Genomic DNA, 23,006 nt, shown 5'->3' with positions numbered 1-23,006 from the left:
GATGTGCAGTTCGGGTGTGAGTCCCGCCGCATCCTCCCATAGTGAAGAGTAGGCTGCTACATGCAGCACCTGTCCCGGGAATGTCCCGAGTTAGCGCAGTGTGAATGAGGCCTTATCCCCACAGAACCAATGATGAGCAATGTAGGGGATACCTGGCAGTACTTGTGGAAGGATTTCTACAATAATTAGTCACCAGGACGTGTGACACCACGTATTGGTGGTAAGTTATGTCCCTGGGCAACTTAAAGGAGAACTATGGGGTTAAGGCTTTTCCCCATAGTTCTCAGGGTAACGGGAGGACACAAACTAGCGTCCTCCCGTCACCCTAGGCTCAGTATACTGCAAGCTACAGCTCGCGGTATACTAAGATGCCGCAGCTGAAGCGGATCCCGACAATTATGTCTGGATCCGCCCAGCTGCGTGACTGACAGCTGGCTCTGCCTATCTAGAGGCAGAGCCAGCTGTACCTGCCCCCTCCCCCGTCCGATCCGCCAGTCAGCTCTGGCAGATCGGAGCGGGAAGGGGGGAATCCAGCCCCTCCCCTGTCACGGCAGAGAACTGTGACAGGATCAAGAGGTGAGCGAACGCCGGTATGTGTTCGCTCACTTCTCGATCTACTGAGCCGACCGGTGACAGTTTCATTGTCACAGGTCGGCTAGAACTATGAGGATGAGTGAAAAGCACTCGCCTCATAGTTTACGCTTTAACTTCAGCTTTGAAGTGTTAGGTCACCTTTTATAATAATACAGCAGTCAAGGGCCCTTTTAGTTTACCAATGGTGCAAATCTCCCTAACAGGACATAGCACAAAGCAACGACAACAAAAAATCAGGATAGTTCCCTGAACTATCCAAAACAGAAAAAAACTTTTTTTTACTCTACAACTAGAACAAAAATTACTTGAGCAGCAGACAGGGTAGGGCAGATCTCTGAGCCAGATGCTTCTAAAATCATTCAGCATTCACTGACAGGTGCTACTTCTGACCTGCATAAAACCTGTTCCAGTTGTGTTGTGTATTTCTAGAGACTTGTCCTGTGAGAAAAATGTACACTGCTATTGCTGACTTCTTTCTGGAAACCTTATAAAGCATAAGAATGCACCAAGTAAAGTTAAACACATGCTGTAGATAAGAGCTAAGCAACCTCGGCACTCCAGCTGTGGTAAAACTACAAGACCCTGCCAGCTACAGGCCTGACTCGCAGAAGTATGAAGAGATTCGTTGGTTCACCACAGCTCGTGTGCCTAGGTTATCTACTCCTGTTCTAGAGTAGGAGTGCAGAATCTATTGGATCTGCATGTTAGCCAGGCAGCCGAGATTACCAGAACGAGGTCAGAAAGGACAACCTCCATATTTCTCTCAGTATAGGTTTTCTTTAGTAGAGGAGAGATGTGTGACCATACACGTAACAATTTAGTGCTTGTTAGCTTTTAAGAACCAGCAAATCACACATTTTTGTATTTATCTTTTGTGTATATTTGAATATTCGAAGGTAGATCTGTAGAGAATTATGCGGTTTCGAGAGCCTAACATTTGTAAATCATGGATTGTATGGTTCTGTGACAATTCTACAAGTCTACATGAATATATTCAGGCAAATCAGAACCATTCACCAATTCAACTGCTTTGCACCCTGAAAATAAGCTGTGCCCAAAAAGCCAAGTTACCTGCTTTCCACTATCTATACATGTTTAGATTGCTCTCATTCAGACCCTTTGGACCTTCAGGGGTTATGATTTAAGACAGGGCTCTTGTGTGTGTATATATTGTATGGTACGTTTAAAAAAACTAAAATCTCCTTTAGCAACTTTGGTGCAATTTTTGGAGCATATTCCTAATCATGGCTAGTTCCACTTGCTTATGACGCATGTGAATGTGCCCGTACATTGAATGTGTTAGGCATTTTAAATTTCTAAAAGTAAAACGTTCTGTGTAAAGTCCTATCCAGACTTTGTTGCATGCAGAAAAGCAAGTAGGAAAGTAGATTAAAAAAAGTACAAAGCTGGATATGCGTTATGTTTTAAGAACAGATCATATTTGGTTATTAGGGGACTACAAATCCCAGGAACACTTCAGGAATTTTCAAGAGGCATCAGATTATGCTGACACTTCTTGGTTCTTGATGGAAAAATAACGGTGTTGGATCAGTTAGAAAATTGGTGCATAACCTTTATAACAGGGTCATAGTGAGCTGTCTGATTTTTGTTACACTGTGGGTTATCCTGTGTTTGGTCCTGCTTTTACAAAAATCATTCTTGATGTGTTTCTAGCTAAGAAAAAGAACAAAATGTCAAAAATCCGACGGAAGGTCACAGTAGAAAATACCAAGACCATATCGGATAGCACATCACGTAGACCAAGTGTTTTTGAGAGGCTTGGGCCTAGCACTGGCAGTAGTGCAGAGGTAAGAGCAGCGTACTTCTCTAACTGAAAGCATTTAATTTTTTTCAGCTAAACGTGATCTGATTCCATACTTCCCATATTTTCAGACACAGTGTCGTAACTGGATGAAAACTGGAAACTGTGCATATGGTAACACTTGCAGATTTATACATTCACCAAGAGGAAAAGGATTTAGCGGATCATATCGAAGGTAATTTGTATGTTATTTACATTTTTAAATCATTCCTGCTGTTTGTTGAAATGTGACGGTACTGTATCAATAGTTTGTTTACTATCCTCAATGTATTCCCTTTTCTGTCATGAAGTTTCACTTATGATTGCCAAAGGGATATACTCCTCCTCCTCCTACTACTACTACTGCACTGTGCTGTACTGAAGTGTCTTCTCAAGATTTGGTATACTCTGCATTCTGAAATCACCCCAGAAGCAGCATGATATGTGTACTAACTTTTTCTTTTCTTTTTTCCTGTGTGATTCTTTTCTTCTAACAATTAAGCTGCTATTTTTGATGGATGGGATCTGATAAATTAGGTGGACCTTTCATTTTACTGTAAGGTCTGCTTTAAAGTGACACTAAACTTAGGAGTTAAATCTTACAAAATACTTTCAAGTACCTTTCTAAATATTAATAAAAATGTAGATTATTTGTGTATCACTCGGCTGTAGATCCTCAAATCATCTCTGAATTGGTGCTGACACTGTCCTTCCTTCTGGAGGGTGGCTACTTGTGTTCCCCATGGTCCCTGTGTGTGTTGTAAAGTAGTCACCGCTCCAATCTTATTCCTGTGATGGATTACAATCTCATGTTCAGTTTACAAATTTGTATTGAGATTGTAATCCATCACAGTAGTGAGCTTGGGGCGGTGACTACTTTACAACACACACAGGGACCATGGGGAACAAAAGTAGCCTCCCTCCAGAAGGAAGGACAGTGTCGGCACCAATTCAGAGATGATTTGAGGATCTACAGCTGATAGATGCACAAATCAGGTCCAATATTGTTAATAGTCTTTTTAAGTTACTTTTAATGCATTTTTAAAATGTAATTGCTAAGTTAGTGTCGCTTTAAGCACTCTGTTGAGGTTAAGCACCTGGTTTAGAAGAACAGACATTTGGAGAGTTTTCTTAATTTCATCATACACAGTTCACACTTTGTTTGTTTGAAGGGGTTTTCATGTAACCCACAGGCTGAACGAAAAACCCCCCCCAAAAGAGAACAGATTCCTCCAAAGCTTTCAAGCGTTGATGGACGAATCCCCCGCTGTTTGCCGGCCACTGTCCGAACACCCGAACAGAGCTAGCAGCTGATTGGCTGCAAGCTTCATTTGACCAATGATTTGCTCATTTGATCTGGTGATTTGAGGGATGTCGGGTGGAAGGGTGTCGACAGCGGCACCCACTCTGCAAATTTTGGCCGGTTCCTAAAAATTAGTAATTATTTAGATTTTGAAAGTTGGTAATTATGAATTTTAAAGGTTTATATCTTTTTGCATTCATTTCTTCACAGGTCACCAGATAGACCAACTGGAGATCTGCGTGAGCGAATGAAAAATAAGCGCCAGGAGGTTGAGACGGAGCCTCAAAAACGTTCTGCTGAAGAACAAGCTTCTCCCTCACGGGTATGGTTAAGCTTTTAGTGAAGAGTAATTATGCTTCATGTTTGTCTCTGATTAAAATCTGTAATGTTATTTCAAGGCTATGGAGGCCCACAACATTTCTTAAAATGCTTTGCAAAAGGGCTTGGGGTTTTTTTGGTTACAATATCCCGCAGGAGTTCACCAATCCTAATTCAAAGGTTTCACATAGATTTTTTTTTTTCCCAACGGGCAACAGATCTGATAAATAACCATTGTGGTGCGACCTGAAATGTCTGTGCCGGTCTCGGGAAGGAAGAGGTGTACGGCCGGTTCCACATTTCCATGGAGCGCTACTGCCTTTACATGCACTTTATATTGCCAAAAGTATTGGGTATTCTGCCTTTACACGCACATGAACTTTAATGGCATCCCAGTCTTAGTCCTTAGGGTTCAATATTGAGTTGGCCCGCCCTTTGCAGCTATACCAGCTTCAACTCTTCTTGGAAGGCGTCCACAAGGTTTTGGAGTGTGTCTATGGGAATGTTTGCCCATTATGCCAGAAGCACATTTGTGAGGTCAGGTACTGATGTTGGACGAGAAGGCCTGGCTCGCAGTCCCCGCTGTAATTCATCCCAAAGGTGTTCTATGGGGTTTAGGTCAGGATTCTGTGCAGGCCAGTCAAGTTGGGAGCATGAAATTGTCCAAAATGTCTTGGTATGCTGATGCCTTAAGAGTTCCCTTCACTAGAACTAAGGGGCCAAGCCCAACCCCTGAAACTACCTCACACCATAATCCCCCCCCCTCCACCGAACTTTACACTTGGCACAATGCAGTCAGGCAAGTACCGTTCTCCTGGCAACCACCAAACCCAGACACTATTAGTCACTCCAGGGAACAGGTGTCCACTTCTCTAGAGTCAAAATAGTGCTTGCAGCATTTTGATCGGACCGCACTGCAGGCACAATGTGCCTTGCGATCCTGTGCGGGCGATTGTATTGCAGCCGGAGGGCTTGGCTAAGGTGCCATTCACTTCAATGGCCCGCCACGCCCCCTCCAGCCCTGCAAAAAAGTGAGCTGGCCACAAATCGAGGCAGAGCGTTCCGGCCAGAATCGGACCTGAACGCACTGCATATGGTGTGAACTAACTCTAAGGCCCCATTCACACTGCGTGATCCGCAAATCGCGCGATTTGCATTTTGCGCGATTTGTTGCGCAAAAGCATTGAATCGCGGCAAAATCCGCTCTAAAAAAGGGTCCTGCTGTAGCGATACACGACCCGCGACAGCAGGACCCTTTGCCCCATTGCCAAGCATTGGAGCGCGATATCGCGTGGTAAATAGCCGTGATATCACGTGAATTACCGCACGATAAATCGCTCAATGTGCACGGGGCCTAAGTGTCAAATTGATCAACATTTTCTGTGATATAGGCTGCTCAAGTTAAAGGAAAATTTGCCATTTTCTTCTAACAGTTTTGGGCACATGCCTTCAATCTCCTGAGCCTCCATTGATCTTTTTAATGCCATAAACAGGAGTCTCAGGAGTTGGTATGGGGCAGGGATACACTGGACCTTTGACAGGAAAAGTTAAAGATTTGCATATCACCGCCCTATATTTCTGGATATATATGCAGCTTCTTTTCACTACTCCTTTTTTTTTCTTTTTGTACTATACTATATACTTGGATTGATTTTATCTGATATACTTCTTCTTTTTTTTTTTTTTATAATGTTACTTGACTGCAAATACACCCATTTGTATATACCGTACATAAAATAGAAAAATAGACTGATTTTGCAGATTTGTGTGTTTACAATTGTGGCAGTGTTGGTGGTCATGGGTTCTTGTGTTGTGTGGCAATGTAATGGTACATGCACTGTTCAACCATGTCTTTTCCTTATTTCCTTGTAGAAAGAGTCTTCCAGGGGGAGACACAGAGAAAAGGAAGATATCAAGATTACTAAAGAGAGAACTCCAGAAAGTGATGAGGAGGGGGGTGAATGGGAAACCACTAGAGAAGGTGAGAACTTGAGAACAAAATCTTTGGGAAATTTGTATTAAATATACTAGTTTAGGGAACCCTGAACAAATGTAACAGTAGCTCTTATGTCTCCTGCACACAGCTGCAGGAGTGCAGTACAGCGCACATTGCGGCATATTTCTCTTGCTGTAATTGTCAGCTACACTGTACAAATCAATGACCGGGTGGCTGTGCGCCCCCCCCCCCCCCCGATGCTGCCACCGGCTGTCCCAGGGTCTGCTGTCCCCTATGTGGGCCCATCACTGACATGGTGGGTCTATTCACTTCAATCAGAGGGAGATAGCACACTTCCAGTTGCTGATCTCCCCTCGGATAACTGAACCTGGAAGCGATGTGTATTACACGACTTCCGGTTTTAGTGTGTCATTGCTTAATCAGCTTCTTTGAGGTCCTTAGGTGACAGGGGTTTAATAAACCCCTGATGTCTCCATAGAGAGGACCTGTCACATCCTCTTTGCTATTACATAGGGTGCTTGTTAGCCCTCTGTGTGATACTAATAAAGTTAAGTGTAAAAAAAAACATTAACATTTTTTTTGTATTCGCTTATTCATACACAAACATGCGAAAATGACGTTGCATATCGGCACGAACATCAGCATGAGAGCAATAATTCTAAGGCCATCAATCACTATTAACACTAAATTAATGAGCGGTAAAAGCTTTTAAAGCCTTGCCTATGGGAAATTTGGGGTATTGTAGTTTTTTGCGATTTCACAGGGGCACGCAATTTTACTGCTTGACATATTTATCAATTTACCTGATATGACCCTTACCCAATGTTTTGTCATATATAAAAGGATATTATAATCTGTTTCTGTGCACTAAATTTCATTTTAGTGTATTTATTCCTTTAAAATACTGGTTTGTTAAACGATTGTGCAAATACCGCGCGACATGAAAAATTGCATTATTTTGGGGTTTTAAGCTGTTTTCTAGCCACAAATGCAGATTTTATCGGGTGTATGCAAAAATTAGGAAATTGTCCCCGGACTGCAAGTAGTTAAGCACTGCACTGAACGCAGCGTGGATCCAGGGCAGTCTGCAAGTCCCACTATTCATTAAAACCGTAGGGGTTTGCATACATACCAATACATATTGATTTGTACAGACTGGCTGTATGGTGCAGCTGTCACTAGCAGGAAAAAGATAAACTCTGTAAATGTGTGCGATATGTCTTGCGGCTGTGTGCAAGATTCTTTACTATATAAAACTATACAACATACTAAAATATTTGAATTGCACATGCTCTGCCTGTTGCTTATTTTTAGACTTTTTAACAGTTGCCATTGGGTATTTTTCTTTTGACACAGTTGACCGGCGTGGGAAAATGAGTGAGTATGATGTTGGATAGAAAAACATTTATGAAAAATCCTATAGTTCTCTTGGAAATGTACTTTTAAGAGTCTCACATGTGATTTTTTTTTTTTTTTTTTTTTAAAGTTTCCTTTTTGTTTTTAGTTTTTCGATAGAGCAGGAAAGGATTAAAACCCCTGCAAGGTTTTTTTTTTTCCCTTTCAGACACAACAGGAAGTTAGAGGAGATCCCCCAAAGTGATGAGAATTCCCCTCTTAGACAGTTGTTCCTGGATCAGGTGTCCCCATTTTAAGATTTTTCCCTGCCTCTTATTATAGGACAGCTCAAAAATGTTGGCCTTCGATTCACTTTCTTCTTTGGCAGGAGCGGTCACCCAATACATATGTGACCATTTTAACAAAAGTTACCAGTAAGGATTGTTTGCAGCACCCACTAACCGTTTGGGTCATTTGCTGCTTGGTGTGCAATGTGTGCGCTCCCAGTACTGGTGACTTTATATGAAGTGAGAAGAATCCCCCCACAGTGGGTACACAGACAGCTGAAATGCCTAACATGGGGTTTAATTCTTCCCTACACTACTAGGCTTTTGTAGGTGTGTGTGTGTTCTACTGTATGTTGCAGGTTTACTGCCGGCTTCCTCTTCCCCTGTCCTGTCACTGGAACTGCCATTGCTAACTTTTTTTTCCTGTTGTAAAAACACACTTGAAGGGGATGCAGACTGTTCTGATGGGAATTTAATCAGCTCGGTTGCTAACCACCGAGCTGCTGTGTTGCACACTTAGAGGGCATGTCTAAGGAAGGCAGTTATGCAACATATTTAGATGCCAGGCTATTCTTCTTATAGGTGTCGAATACAAGTATTCAATTTCATGATCCAGATGAAAATTGGCTTCCACAACACTGAGGAAGGAGGTTTTATGACCAGCTTGCAGAGAAAGAAACAGGATACCTGTTGTGTTTCTTTATTTAACAAAATTAAGTTAAAATTGCTGCTTGTATTAAACACACACAAAGCATCTTCTTTACAGTCAAAGGAGCTGTTTTGTCACTCCGAAAAAATTTCCTTCAGTTATAAATGGAGCTTCATAATTAATTGACGCTTAGTTTATCTCCCTTGCTGATTTGTGTATACATGTGGACTTTTTTAATTGTTTTCCTCATGCTGGTAAAATACATTTTGTATGTAAATAGAGCATTAAGACTTAGATTGACAGTCAAGCCAGTCTTGTGATCTGCTGCATAATTTAATCATTTTGTACTATCTTTTAAATGACTTCCACCATCAGAACTTCTAGAAAGCTGTGACAAGAAATGCTCATGCTTTTGCTGTTACATTTATATGGCCACAGCCTCGCTTGCACAGTAGGTAGGTTTATAGGCTTTGTTTGAATTAGAGCATGTACGCAGTGCTTTCAGAACATATTCATGAGTTTAGCTCTATGCCTGGTGGCTAATTCTAAGTAGCTCTAACACTCCTCCTGTGTTTGACTTTTAATGAGGCTAAAATCCATATGTATGATGTGCGCAGTTTGTCTTCTGGTTTGATGTCTTGCAACAAACCCTTTGTGATCTGAGCAGTGGCAAGAAACTTTTCCTTAGAAAATGACTATTTTGTGATAAGAGTAGGTAATGTTCTTTTTAGGTAATATATATCTATAGGTTGGTGTATGTATTTATGTATATGCACCCACCATTTTATGTCTTCCATCACAGTAGATTCAGATAATGGTGATGGTAGTTATGACTATGACCACGAATTATCCTTGGAAATGAAGCGTCAGAAGATCCAGCGAGAATTAATGAAACTGGAACAGGAGAACATGGAAAAGCGAGAAGAGATTGTCATAAAGAAAGAGGTATTTATCATTCTCTCTGAACAAAGATTGTACTTTTAAAATATTAACAAAAAACAATTACATATCTCTGTGTAATACAATTACGTTATGCATTTATAACCGGGTGGACAAATTAATCGGGAGTCAGTCTGTCCAATCCAGGAGCCAGTTTTGTAGATGACAGAGAACATCGATATTTAGGCACCAGTTGTAATTTCTAAGGAGCATTGGCTGCCTGGTTCCTGGGATTTGTCCAGCTTTTTTTTAAATATCAATTTTCTGTTTCATCTATCGATGGACACAGGAATTCACAGTTGGGTTATACTGCCACCTACAAGAGGTTTTTGGACACTAGCAAACAGAAAAATTGCAGACTAGCCCTTTTAACTCCTCTACCCAGCATGCCTTAATGTTTACTTTAGTTTAAAGCAGTGGTGTCGGTCACTATCTCCAGAGAAAAAAAAACTCCCCTTGCTGTGGGGCTACCCCACACATTGCAAGGGTTAATTGCTTGTTTATGTTTCGGGTGTTGTATAAAGAGCATTTATTTACTTGCTCCCGCAGGCTCCAAGAAAAGCACTTGCAAGCTATTCCCTTCCTCTGTACGCCAGCAGTCAGTCTTGCTCATGCCATCGCTTGCAATACAGGGCTCCATAGCCCTGCATTATATATGGGGATGCCAAGGGACTGTCCTCGAGCTTGAATGTAGGGGAGATGAGTTGAGCACCAACTGCCTGGGAAGTGGACATCAGGCAGTCCTTAACACAATACCCTATAGACAAATCAGTATTTTTAGCCCTTGCATTGTGTGGGGAGCCCCACTGCAAGGAGAGGTTTTGGGTTTTGTTTAGTCTTTTTAGAATTTCCCTTGGAGATGGGCTTCAACCTTCCTGGCGGTAATCCCGAGTGTGGCTCGGGGTTAATTTTCAGTACCAAAAGCAGTAACCCCGAGCTGCACTCGGGATTACACTGTGCGTCACTTACCTTGTTCCTACGATCCCCTCTGTGTCCTCCGGCCGATGCCGGCATACTTTTTCCGGGTTCCTTCCCTTGCGAGCGTCTGCGTCACAGGGGGGGTGGAACCAGCGGGAAATTCAAAAGTAAAAGAGAGGAACAAATACTGATAATCAGACCGCCAGGGAGGTTAAGTGGTGCAATCTTTTGTTGATGTACTGCGTATTGCTCTGCATGTGGAGGACCTGCCTGTTGTTTCAGGCCTTTTTAGTGTTCCTAAAGGTGGCCATACACTGTACAAGGTCTTGCGATGGTTGTAAAGTGATTAAAAAAACGTACGATCTGCCCATCTTGGACAGGCAGATTGTACTCTCGATCATCGCAAGCCCGCCCCCCTGAGGGCCGGGCTTCCGATGACCGCAATGCTGAACGGGCAGTGTGCGCGTGCGCACACCGGCCCAATCGGCATTTGTCTCCCGAGCACCGTTCAAACCAGCCGAAAATCGTACGATTTTCGGCTGGTTTTCTAGCGTGCTCCTTAGACAAAAGACGTGCGACTGTACAGTAACGGTCTCACGTCTCCGTTCACACTGCTCGATTCTCGTACGATCGCTGGATTTCCCGCGATTCTCGTACGAGAATCGAGCAGTGTATGGGCACCTTAAGGCTGCATATACATTTCTGCTCACCTGCTATTTAACTCATTCCTACATGCAAACTGGAAACATTCTGAAGGGTACTGGGCTGCCCAGTGTGTCATAACGTACCCCCTTTGAAAGGGAATTTGTAAATTGGTGGTTTGTTCCCACTGTGGATGCACCAGTGGCCTACCTAAACTGGAAGACCACTAGGCTAGTTGAGGGTGTGCTTACCTTTTGAGATTCCACTGACATGCAGCTAAAGTCCCTCCTTAAATCCCAGTTTGAGTTGGCTGATCTGGCCCTCTGCCCCGTGTGGATGGTAACCTTAGTGATATTAAAGTCAAATGTTTTTTAAGCTATTTAAAATGCTGATTGGATAACTTGCAATGGATGGATTACCTTAATGTTTAAAACGTTCCTTTTCTTTTTCTTACTGGGTCCATTGGTGCCTCCTTTGTGTGTGCTAGTAAGCTGTATGTGTCTGCAAGGCAAGACACTATTCTGCTCCCCTCCTCCCTTTTCCAAGCTAGTAGATGGATGGCTGCTGGAGACTGCTCTGCCTTGTGATCTTGTACTCAACAGGAAGTTCAGGGAAGCTGAGCTAAGAAAGTTGGAGCCAGCTGTTTGGAAACATAATGACCCTTCTCTCCCTGTCTTTTTCAGCCTTTCTCTTGATTCCTTGGGGCTGGGGTTTAGAGTGAGACATATAGATGGTCTCTATGGACCAAGTAGCTCCTGACATGACCCATCAGTTTCTGTAGGGTGAATGGAGTGTTTTCTTCTTGCTGTTCTGGAGGGACTCTACTTGTGTTTCTTCATGCCTTCGGCTTAAGTCTGGTTCTCCAGAATAGATTGTCCCCGTTTTTGTCAAGATCTCATCGCGTGTCTGCTTCCTAACCTGCAATCTGTTGGACATCGCTGAGGTGTTGCAGGACCTTCATCGTTGGGACATTTTGGGAGTTGTAACAGAACAAATTGCCTGGTCCCCACGCTGGATGACGCTGAGAGTACTATTCTCTTCCTTAGAGACAATGCATTAATAACATGCTGGGATCCTGCTGTAGGTATGACCTGTTGGGAATCGAGTCTGTCCAAAGGCCTTTCTGAGACCTGATCACCTGAGATTGGTCCCTCCCTCTGTTCTGTTCAAAATCGGGTGAATGTTCCTAGTAGTATGGCTAAGGTGCCTGCCCCCTTGCTTTACTGCTGTGGATATTTTGCTGTACTACGTGCGGGGCTGTACCAAGCAGCTGCCGGGAAGGACAGGTGCTGCGTGTGATTAGTACGCAGCCCCAGTCCTTCTCTATGGGGCTACGTGGCTGTACGCCCCCCTATGCTCACGTCAACTGCAGTTCTGTAGGGGTGCAGGTTTTCTGGCTGGGACGCATACAGGATCCATTCCGGCGGCGTATGAATATGCTCACTCGCACCCCTACGGAAGTGCAGGGGAGGCCAGCGTAGGGGGGAGTATGGCCGCGTAGCCCCATAGAGAAGGACGGGGGCTGCGTACTAATCACACGCAGTACCTATCCTTCCCGGCAGCTGCTTGGTACGGCCCCGCACGCAGCATGGAGCTGTACTTGCAGGCCGATTCGTATGTGAATGGGGCCTAACTGTCCTCACTCTGCCTGTTTGTGCTCAGGAAACTCTTACGTTTGGCAAGACTGAGTGAAAGGTGTTTATTGAAGGGGTGCTTGCTAGGGTGCTGGCTTTGCTACTTTGACTGATGCACAATGCAGAGGGGCTGTTCCCTTCACACTTAGCAAAGGCACTTGGCCTTTGGAGATCCAGCAAGGTAGTAGAACCTTGCAATGGTGGCAGTTGAAGTTTCTTATGTCACACAATATTTTTTCTAAACTTCCATGGGCAATGCTTTTACAGGTCATGAATTTAGAGTTAACCCTGAGTAATGGCCGTATAAATATTGCTTTCTCTGGCAATATTTGCCCAACATACGTTGCACAATCATCCTTTTTGTACGTAGGTGCATCTGACACGTGTTTGTGTCTACCCGGGGGTGGGGGACTTTGAAAATGTTTTAAAATTTTAACCAAAACAAAAGTTTTTTAAAACCACTCTATTGTTATTAGGGGGCTCACGAGCTATATATGATAGCACGGTAGTGGTGACAGGTTCTATTTATGGATACATTACCATAGCCGACCCATGAGTGATCTATCGCCATAAACAAATTATCCCCTCTTCTGCTAATTAGAGATTTCTACTATCTATTCACCTGCGGACTCTACTTTTGTATCTAGAGGTAGTAAATCAAACCCAACCCATCTGGATTACTGATTTTTCTTAAGCCTTCTTCACGCATCCAGTTGGCGTCTTAGGTTCATCTGATGGTTGAGAATGAAGTGCATAACCCAAGCTGTGAATTGTTCAACATGCACCTCATTGATGATGGTGTTAACTGGAGGAGTGAAGCTCTTCGAGTAAAGGTGTTATGACATACCGTGTTTCCCCGAAAATAAGACGCTGTCTTATTTTATTTTTTTCCATGAAAAAAGACACTAGGTTTTATTTTCGGGGATGTCTTATTTTTGCCTGGCTGCAGCTGCCTGAAGCTCTCAGCTCCGAACAGTGTTAGTACAAGATAGTCCCGGCGGCAGACAGTACCGGGCTGGGGAGGAGTACTCGCAGGACTGGACGAGGTCCCGGAAGGCGGCATGCTGTTGCCAGTCCCGATGTCGAAGTTGGCGGATGATATGCTGCTTCCATCGGCCGTGCGTGTGGGGGGGCGTGTGGGTGGGCGGGGGATCCGGGAGCTGCAGCCCGTCTTCACATTTAAAATTCAGTTATATATGCAGCTACCCCGAAAATAAGAACTAACGCTATCTGCAGGCATTTCTGTAATATAAGATCTACCACCGAACTAGGTCTTATTTTTGGGGTAGGTCTTATATTACAGAAATCCCTGAAGATAGCGGTAGGTCTTACTTTCGGGGAAACACGGTATTAGTAAGTTTGTGTAGCGGCTGTATGGTGTGTGTGTGTTTTAATAGTTTTTTTTTTTCTGGTCCACCAGGGTCTTTGCATTCCTTGACCTTATATTCAATATATATTCATCTCTGCCAGTGGGCAGAATCAGTAGCCAGGTTTCCATTCTCTTTGATGCATGGTAGTGTTTGATTTACATCCACTAGATTTCCTGACTTGGATGACTGTATCTGAAAAGACATTTTAATTTTTTTGCTTCTAGATTTCACCTGAAGTTGTAGCAAAAAGGTCTCCCTCACCAAGTAAATCCAGCAAGTCTCCAAAACGAAAGTCCAGCCCAAAGTCCAATAACCCCACCAGCAAAAAAGAAAAGAGGAGTACAACAGGAGCATCTCCACCGCCGTCAGATTTACCAACAAGGTCAGTGTAAGGTTTTGCCTTTTTTTGTTTACAGCATTCTTGTTCATTACAAAATCATGTTTTATGGGTGTGGTTTATTGCACTGAGGCACTCACTGCCTTCCTTTTTTTTTCCTCTTACCTTATTATTCTCCTGCTATAGTCGCTAGATCAGTTCGTACCCATTGCGATGATTTCCATTTTATCGCCCATCTTTGGGTGTCCCCACTCCTCTATTCTACACAATACATTTAAAAGTATACAAAATTGTTCACGGCAAAGCAAAATGTTTGCAATAATGTAGCCCCCCAAGCATATACATTCCTTCAGTTGTCCTCCACTTTGTTCAGCATCAGAAGCCAAGTAAATATCCAGCGCTGTCACATGGATAAGCATGTGACAGCGCTGGGACAGTCAGTATTGTCATTGTGAGGTCCATGGCTCTGTAAGCAATGACTGTAGCTAGGGATGCGCCAATACCATTTTTTCCAGACTGAAAACGAGTACTGAGTACTCCCAATACTTTTCATGTGACAGTTTTTCTAAAACAATACAGACTTTTAGGGCAGTGGTGAAGTGCCAGGGCCCGATTGCAGCTGCAAACTCTGCAATCCTGGTAGTTCTGCCACTGACTCCAAGCTGTAGAGGAACTACAAATCCTAGCAATATATTATACAGCAATGTAGAGAAATACCATCAGCTATAGAGGACTACAAATTCCAGCGATACATTATACGGCAGGGGTCCCTAAATGGTGGAGCATGGTCCAGATGCTGACCGAGTAGCGGTTCTATCTGGACCGCAATCAACGCAGGTCCCCATTCCTCCTCAGTAAGTGGCTGCTAGGACCGCAGCGTTCCTAGTAACCAATAATGTCGGCTTTCTACCCTGTCGAGCATTAAGGGAGGACAGAAGAGTATAGTCTTCTCTCCTTCCCTGCAGCACGAAGTCTGTCCTGCCTCATGGCCCCTTCCAGCACCGCCTTCAGAATCCTCTGGCTCCAAAACAGATTTGTGCGACGGCAGCATTTTAAAGGTGCACTCCAGGGACCACCAATGTAAGGGGACACTCATGAGGCCAACTAATAAGTAATACTCCTTATCGGAGTGCCCTCTTACTTTGGCTACCTCCATCAGCGTGCCCCCTTACAATTAATACAAAAATAAAGGGGGCACTCTGATGGGGATAAAGAATTATTATTGTTGTCCCCATCAGAGTGCCCCCTTATTTTTGTAATTAATGTAAGGGGGGCACTATGATGGGTGCTGTACTTTTTTTCAGTGAAGCCAGGCATGATTTAGTACAACCGCATCACGCTGTGCAATACATTATACAGCAATGCAGAATAATATAAAAGCTACATACTCTGCTGCTCTGGGGTGCCGGCCTGATGTCTCTAGCAGAGGATCTCAGGTGGGCTGTGCGGGGTCTCACCAGAGGTCAAGAGGGTCTCGCAGGCGAGTGCAGGCAGCAGGGTTGCCCAGGAAGGAGGAAGATGTGCGGCTAGCGCTGTAAAAAGGCGCTGCATGGTTCTCGGGAAGGCTGCCGAGATCCCCAGCAAATTTAAAGCGTCGGTATTTTCTTTTAGTATGGAGGCATTTTCACGAGTACTCGTGAAAATACTCAGTATTGGCAACGATTATCGGTATCTGTGCATCCCTAACTGTAGCGACACGTGGCTTACACACAACTCGTTTGCTACTGGCTGTAAAGGAAAAGAAGGCAAATATTTGTTGGTTACAGATGCAGTACTTTCAATTTGGCACTGCCCTCTGCAGAAAATCCTATCCTCTATCAGAGGGTGTTCTTCCTTAAGGATGAATAATTGGAAGTGGGTTTAAAGATGCTGGCTGTCGAGAACACATGCCCTGAAGCGGCCTTATATCATTTGTCTGGGCTCGTAGAGCTGCACTAAACGGGGCTCTTATGTTACTACATAGGAGCAGTTCTATATACACACACACCTGGGGAGGAGGGCGGGCTTTAAATTTGCCATAGAAGTCATCTTAATGTTTTTTGCTCTTTGGTTTGAAATCTTTCATAGACATTCCAAAGGAGCTCAGAGCAAGAAGAAAGGACCTCGGACTCCAAGTCCACCACCCCCCGCTCAAGAAGAAGTTCCGGTTTCAAAGAAACATAAAGATAAGCATAAGACAAAGGATCGTGTTGAGGAGAGAGTCAAAGATGTTAAGGAAAGAGGCAGAGATGCTGAGAAGCACAGAGACCGAAAAGATAGGCAAAGGTTAGAATTCTATGTTTCGCTTTTCATCTTTCTGCAGACTAACAATCTTTACAACCTCTTTGTAATAACATTAGTGTTTATTCTCCTCTATCAGTTTAAATTTCTTGATGTCACTTATTTTGACACAGAAGATGCTGAGATGGGACCACCCAGAGGTGGCAGAGCATTATAGAACTTCCCAAATAAGAGGAGCTCATCTGTTTGGCTATATCCTCCAAAGCTTGGTTTGTGATGGGTAAAGGAATCCTGATCTTCCCTTTCTGATTACCTACACCTGATGAGGAAATTCCCTCACCTTTGCCTCTGGTGACCTACCTCTCTCCTTCCAGATTGTAGGCCACCGCTGTTGGCGAGGATGGGACCTTTCATTTAGTGATCTTCTGCTGCTAGTTGTTTTACTGTAAATAATCTGCAAGGGGAGTTGCATCAGCTGACCATTTTCCCTGCTTCCACAGCAGTCCCCCCTAACTGATGAGGTTATGCTGACCATTAGGTTGCATATGACCGACTACTTTGGACAAATGTAGGGCTGCAACAACTAATCGATTAAATTGATAATAAAAAATAGTTTGCAACGATTCTCATAATCGATTAGTTGCTGCCGCTCTGCTCCTCCGGAACTGGTGCTGGCTGCAGTGGTCTGTGTCCCTTTCAATCCCAGCTGCTCTCCCCGCCTGTATCGGCACAGGCAGTGGGGACACAGACCACTGCAACCGGCATCAGCGGGGTGGAGAGACTGCTGTGACTGCATTCCTCCGCTGCCCTGCCACCCTGTGCCTCCTCTGCTCCTGCCACCCCCCCATGACTCTGCTGCCACCTCTTGCCTCCTCTGCATCTTGAGGCTGGGAGCCATACCCAGCCTGCTACTGGATATTTTAAAATGCAATAGCAGGCTGGCTATTTCACCCATCCACTGCCTGCTGTCAATCAACAAAGATGGAGAACTTTCTCCTTCAGGTCCTTTCTCTGCTGATTGACAGCAGGCAGTGGGTGGTGCTGTTGCAATTTGAAATATCCAATAGCAGGCTGGCTATTGCTCCCAGCAATAAAGTGAAGGGAAAAAAAAAAGTTAAACTATAATTAAAAAGTTTAAAAATGCCCAAAAAAAAAAAAAAGTTCAACTAAAATCAAAACTAGAAAAAAATACATTTTTGGTGTGTTATTTTAAATAAAGGGTTAGTTATTTTATTGGCTTAGAGTTTTACAATTCACATTCTTTAAAATCCATGAAACTAATAAAAATGTCTAATATAATACATATATTAGTCAATGCGAGTACACACTCACATTTTTGTAAATATTTTATTATATCATTTCATGTGACGACACAGAAGAAATGACACTTTGATACAATGTAAAGTAGTGAGTGTACAGCTTGTATATCAGTGTACATGTGCTGTCCCCTCAAAATAACTCGACACACAGCCATTAATGTCTAAACTGCTGGCAACAAAAGTGAGTACACCCCTAAGTGAAAATGTCCAAATTGGGCCCAAGTGTCAATATTTTGTGTGGCCACCATTATTTTCCAGCACTGCCTTAACCCTCTTGGGCATGGAGTTCACTAGAGCGTCACAGGTTGCCACTGGAGTCCTCTTTCACTCTGGGCTCAATTTCGGCGGTACAATCACGGTGGCGGCACTCGAGGGGGGGGAGGGGGTGGGGAGGGGAGCGCCGGCAGCACATACACACGATCGGCAGGCTATAGAGCCGCCGATCATGTATATGTTAAACAGCTGGTAATGGCTCTTTACATTGGACGGGTTTTTTCTGCCCGTGCGCCTGCTAGTGGGCGGGCGCCAGCAGAAAACAAATGCCATCTGTAGACGGCAAACCGCCAATGCGACTGTGCTGTCCCTCTGTTTTGCAACGGGCGGACGGCAACCGGTTAAAGCATGTACCCATGTCGATATTCGCCAAATGTGATGAAACACCCCTTCACTTTTGCCTTTTACTCATATAACCCCTTTGTTGTCCCAAGCAATCTGGCCCTTTTTGCACTGTCATTGTTCCATATAATTGCCATGTTTCTCCTTCCTCACACCAACACAAATTCTCATTTGTTTTTAATGGATTAAAAATGGTCTTTTATTTGATGTGACATATGCATCTGGGAATCATTTGTTTTTGGGGGTGGATACACAAAAATGCCACCCAGGGACATCACTAAATTATTACTATTGACCCTACCAATGTATGAATATTTATTGTTACTAACAGAGTCATTTTTAATGTCTTTGAAAGGGTATATCATATGTCTGTTTTTTCAGTTATTTGTCGAGTAATATGTCCCCTATTCAAACGACTCAAAATCAATGAGGGGAAATCGTGGAAACTGGACAGACAAAATCTGGAGCAGTTGCCCATAGTAACCATTCAGATTCTCTCTTCAGTTTGTTCTGTTCCTATTCTAAAATAAGAGAGAAGCTGATTGTTTGCCATGCACAGCTGCTCCAGATTTTGTATTTTCAAGTTTGCATCAATTCTCCTCAATGGGATTGAGGAATGTCAAAAAATTGTAGCAAGCCTTATTTTTCCTGCCCTGGGATGCATGTAAACACACTGAAAGGACATTTTAACCACCGGCCGTCCATCGCCGTTTGTGAACGGCCGGACGGAAGTCTGCTAGGAGCGGGAGGGCATCCTGCCCCTCCCCCCCTCTTGTGTGCAGCACTCAGCGCGCACACGAGAGGGAAAACTGTGAGCATGTAAACAGCCAGCGATGGCTGTTTACATACAAGCGATCAGGCTTGCGGGTGTGCGGCCTCCCCCCCCCTATTACATATACATGTATATTATACATGTATATGTATATTACATCACTTCCTGCATTCAGTGTCCCTCTCCGGAGCAGAACACCGGACAGAAGCTGATGAAGCAGATCTCTGCTTCATCAGCTTCTCTGGGGGTCCCTAGGTGACATCAGAGGTCTTGGAGACCCTTGATGTCTCCATAAAGAGGACCTGTTTGGTGAACTGGATATTACAAAGGGGATTTCTTATTCCCCTATGTTATAGCAGTAAAGTTAAGTCTAAAAAAAAAAGTTAAAAAAAAAAATTACAGCATTAAAAAAAATAAAGAAGCTAAAAAAAATATTCACAAAAAATAACACAAAAAAATGTTTAAAGTCCCCCGCCCCCCCACATACACACGCAAACATGCGTCGAGTGCGCCTATGTACGAAAACAACGATTGCACCCATTATGCAGCACATGTTACATATCGCCGCGAACGTTGCAGTGAGAGCAATCATTCTAGGCCCATCAATCACTGATAACACTAAACTGATGAGCGGTAAAAACGTTGAAAGCGTCGCCTATGGCCAATTTTGGTTGCGGTCGTTTTCTGCGATTTTGCGGGCGTGAGCAATTTTAAAGGTTGACATGTTTAGTGTCTATTTACCTGATGTGACCCCGTCTTTTATATTATACCAAAAAATTGGGGTGAAAATAAATGTTTCATAACATTTTATAGGGAAACATGTTTTTTTTCAAAATTTAGGGTACTTTTTTTGTTATAGTAAAATAAAAACCCCAGTGGAGATTAAATACCACCAAAATAAAGCTCTATCTGTCCCCAAAAAATGGTATAAAATTCGTATCAGTACAGCGTTGCATGACAGAATAAACATCAAAGTACCGCAGCGCTGAATACTGAAAAATGGCCTGGCCAGGAAGGGGGTGAAACACCATGGTCTTCAAGTGGTTAAAGTAAAAAAAAATAAAAAAATTGTTTGGATAAAAACGGTCCTGAATGGCGTCAAAAACGCCACAAAACACACTGCACTGCATGTGCAGAGACTCCTGCAGATCTGGTCTGCATTGGTGTGAACAAGCCCTAAGGTTTTTGCTGCGTTCCGGGCGTTTTTTGTAAAAAAAAAAAAGTGTTTTTTCTTTACATTAAAATGGGCTTTCAGTGCGTTTACATGCATTTGTGATACGTTTGCATGCGTTACAGAGCATGAAAAATCGTTTTTTCACATGCTCTGGAACTGAACGCTGCGGTCTGAACTAGAGCCCAAAATATGATTGCAATCCATTGGACGCAGTTTTGATGCGGTCTGTAACTGCTCTGCTCCTGGAACGCGCTTGGTGTCAACTAGCCCTAAAGGGTATGTTTAACTTTGCAGTGCCTTGGATACCTATTTGGAGTAGACATTGTATTTGCCTCTTCTCAACTTGTTATCCCTTTTCTAGTACACTGATCCAGACTGCAGCTCTACAACACTGTGAAGTGCAAGCCCAATGACTGGCTGCAAGAGCACTGTGATCAGTAGAATGGGGTGAGACAGTTTAAGGGCCCGTTCACACCAGTTGCAGTGTGTTCCGGCTTGATTCTGCCCAGAACGCACTGCCTTGCATTGCGGGCGGCTTACTTTTTAATGGGGTAGGAGGAGGGGGGGCGGCGGGCCATTGAAGTGAATTGCACCGTAGCCATGCCCTCCAGATGCAATCCATGATCCCCTGACAGTTCAGTCCACATTGTAATCTAAAAGCTCATCCAGGACTGTGTGGTTCATGTACAAACGTGGTTTCCTGAACCGAACATCCCCAATCCCTTCCTGGGTTACATGTACTGCAGCTGCTGTGCACGCAGCAATTGCTGCTGCCAAATCCAAATCAGCCTCATCAAACATAGTGAAGGAGTTGTGCTTCTTTTTCCTGCTCTGTCTATAAAAGAAGTAGGTTTATGACAAGTTCCTGAATCTTTGCTCAGTGCTTCACTAGAAAAAGGCCTTTATCACCACGTCTGACAGGGTGCTAAATCAAGGGTACTTTTCACAATACTTATCCAGTGATAAAGCTGTTCTCTACTTTTCTCCCTTTATTAAACAGGTACATTCCCATTACTCTCTGTGTACTTATCACCAGGATGAGAAGAGGTGAGATATTTCAGTTCCTACCTGACTTATCACGGGTTATTAAACACCATTTTCTAGACTTTTCACTTTGCTAAGGTGAAAAAAGCCTTATCACACTCTGGGTTCCTCCAGCTTTCGATCCACCAGCGGCTCAGATGCTGCCTGCAGTGCACCCTCTAAAGGGGTTGACATAGACAGCCTAGATCATTGTCCTCTGGTTGTCTCTGCACTCCTTGGAACCTTCCTTAGCTCTGTCAGACATTGCTCCCTCATTTCACTCCTGGGGGGGGATTTTACCACAGCTATGCAGGATTTAATGGGGCAGCCCTGAATGCTGAGTCTAACTGCAGAGACCAAAAGCATACTTCCATGCTTTCCCCTACAGAATCTGATCTGTTTGCAGCCACAGACTCCATTGTCTGAAGTCTCCTAAAATCTTAATGATATTGCCCCTGAGGGGCCTCAGCTGCTACTAATCCCAGGCTTTGTAGAGACTGTTGCAGCTCCTATTGACTTTATGCGCACCACCTTGCAATTGAACGAACAGCCTGTAGCTTTTACCAGTGCTGCTACTGGTCTAGGATCTCTTAGGGGCCTAAAGGTGCCCATACACTGCTCGATTCTCGTACGAGAATCGGGCGAAATCCCGCGATCGTACGAGAATCGAGCAGTGTGAACTAAGACGTGCGACCGTTTCTACTGTACGGTCGCACGTCTTTTGTCGAGCCCACATGGTCGAAAACCCGCCGAGAATCGTACGATTCTCGGCGGGTTTCTAGCCTGCTCGCCCGATAGCTGCGGAACGGGCCGACTGCCCGTTCTGCATTGCCGTCATCAGAAGCCCGCCCCTCAGCGGGACGGGCTTTTTCGATGATCGCAAGTACGATCTGCCCGTCCAAGGTGGGCAGATCGTACGGGCTTTCAAGAAGCATACGACCATCGCAAGACAAAAGTCTTGCGATGGTCGTAAGGTGTATGGGCACCTTTTAGACTACTAAGACATTTTAGGTGCACCTGTTCCAGGCACCCTTTTATGGGCATTCCAGCATACCTGATGAGCTCTGTAATGTCTTGAGCTCATGGCATTTTGCTGACCAGTTGGTACATATTGGCCATCGCATTGACCATATAAGTCTCACCTTTTTACAACTGGGCTTGGATGAACAGTCAGCCCTACGTTTTGAGTACCATCAAGGACCAGAACTTGGCACTTGTGATCTTGATCCAGAGTCCAATAGCTTTCTGTTCTTTAAGAACTTCAGGTGTCTCTGATGTAGCTGCCCCCCGTGGGTTCATCTTTCTTCATGGGATCGCCATATAGTTATTTCGGCTGCTAAAAATGCCCCTTTTTGAACCACTTAGGGATATTCCCATTTTCACTCTTACAGTATTGCCTTCATTGTCGCTATGACTTGTATGAGGCATGTTTCTGAACTGGTGCCCATGTTCTGCATAGAACATTTTTTGGTTCTGTGTAAGGACAAGGTGTTGAGGCCCAGAATCTCCTTTTCAAGTGGTTTTGGCACATTAGCCAGTTAAATGTTCTTTTCTTTACAATGTATCAGAGATTTCCCTCTTGCCTGCATGTAGTACATGCTGTACCGTTTTATACTGCTTCCATTCTGACAGTCCCTGTAAAGGGGAATATGCTTCTCATTCCACCATTTCGCAGTGTCTGAGACAGATCATTATCCAAGCTTATAAGCTTAAGGTTCCACCCCCCTTTATTAAAAATAATTTATATATATATAAAAAAAAGTTCCACCCTTTCCTGTAAAGGTGCACCAAACCTGTGA

General features: G+C 43.9%; 1 protein-coding gene across 5 annotated transcripts in view; it reads left to right on the top strand.

Moving 5' to 3' along the window:
• Positions 1-2,273: 2,273 nt before the first annotated feature.
• Positions 2,274-23,006, top strand: part of ZC3H13 (zinc finger CCCH-type containing 13) — a 54,370-nt gene continuing 33,637 nt past the window's right edge. For 3 of the 5 annotated variants that reach the window (XM_018565299.1, XM_018565298.1, XM_018565295.1), the window contains exons 1-7: positions 2,274-2,402; positions 2,488-2,591; positions 3,909-4,020; positions 5,889-5,997; positions 9,050-9,189; positions 13,972-14,129; positions 16,152-16,349. In XM_018565299.1, the coding sequence (XP_018420801.1) occupies positions 2,286-2,402; positions 2,488-2,591; positions 3,909-4,020; positions 5,889-5,997; positions 9,050-9,189; positions 13,972-14,129; positions 16,152-16,349 (938 nt within the window). In that variant the 5' untranslated portion in view covers positions 2,274-2,285. Of the gene's footprint in view, positions 2,403-2,487; positions 2,592-3,908; positions 4,021-5,888; positions 5,998-9,046; positions 9,190-13,971; positions 14,130-16,151; positions 16,350-23,006 lie in introns of all 5 variants that reach the window. The other 2 variants (XM_018565296.1, XM_018565294.1) reach the window with 1 other exon arrangement.

The sequence above is a fragment of the Nanorana parkeri genome, unplaced genomic scaffold (assembly GCF_000935625.1).
Source record: "Nanorana parkeri isolate BGI_ZX_2015 unplaced genomic scaffold, ASM93562v1 scaffold829, whole genome shotgun sequence".
NCBI classification, from domain to species: domain Eukaryota; kingdom Metazoa; phylum Chordata; class Amphibia; order Anura; family Dicroglossidae; genus Nanorana; species Nanorana parkeri.
This window is presented reverse-complemented; position numbering and strand designations above follow the sequence as displayed.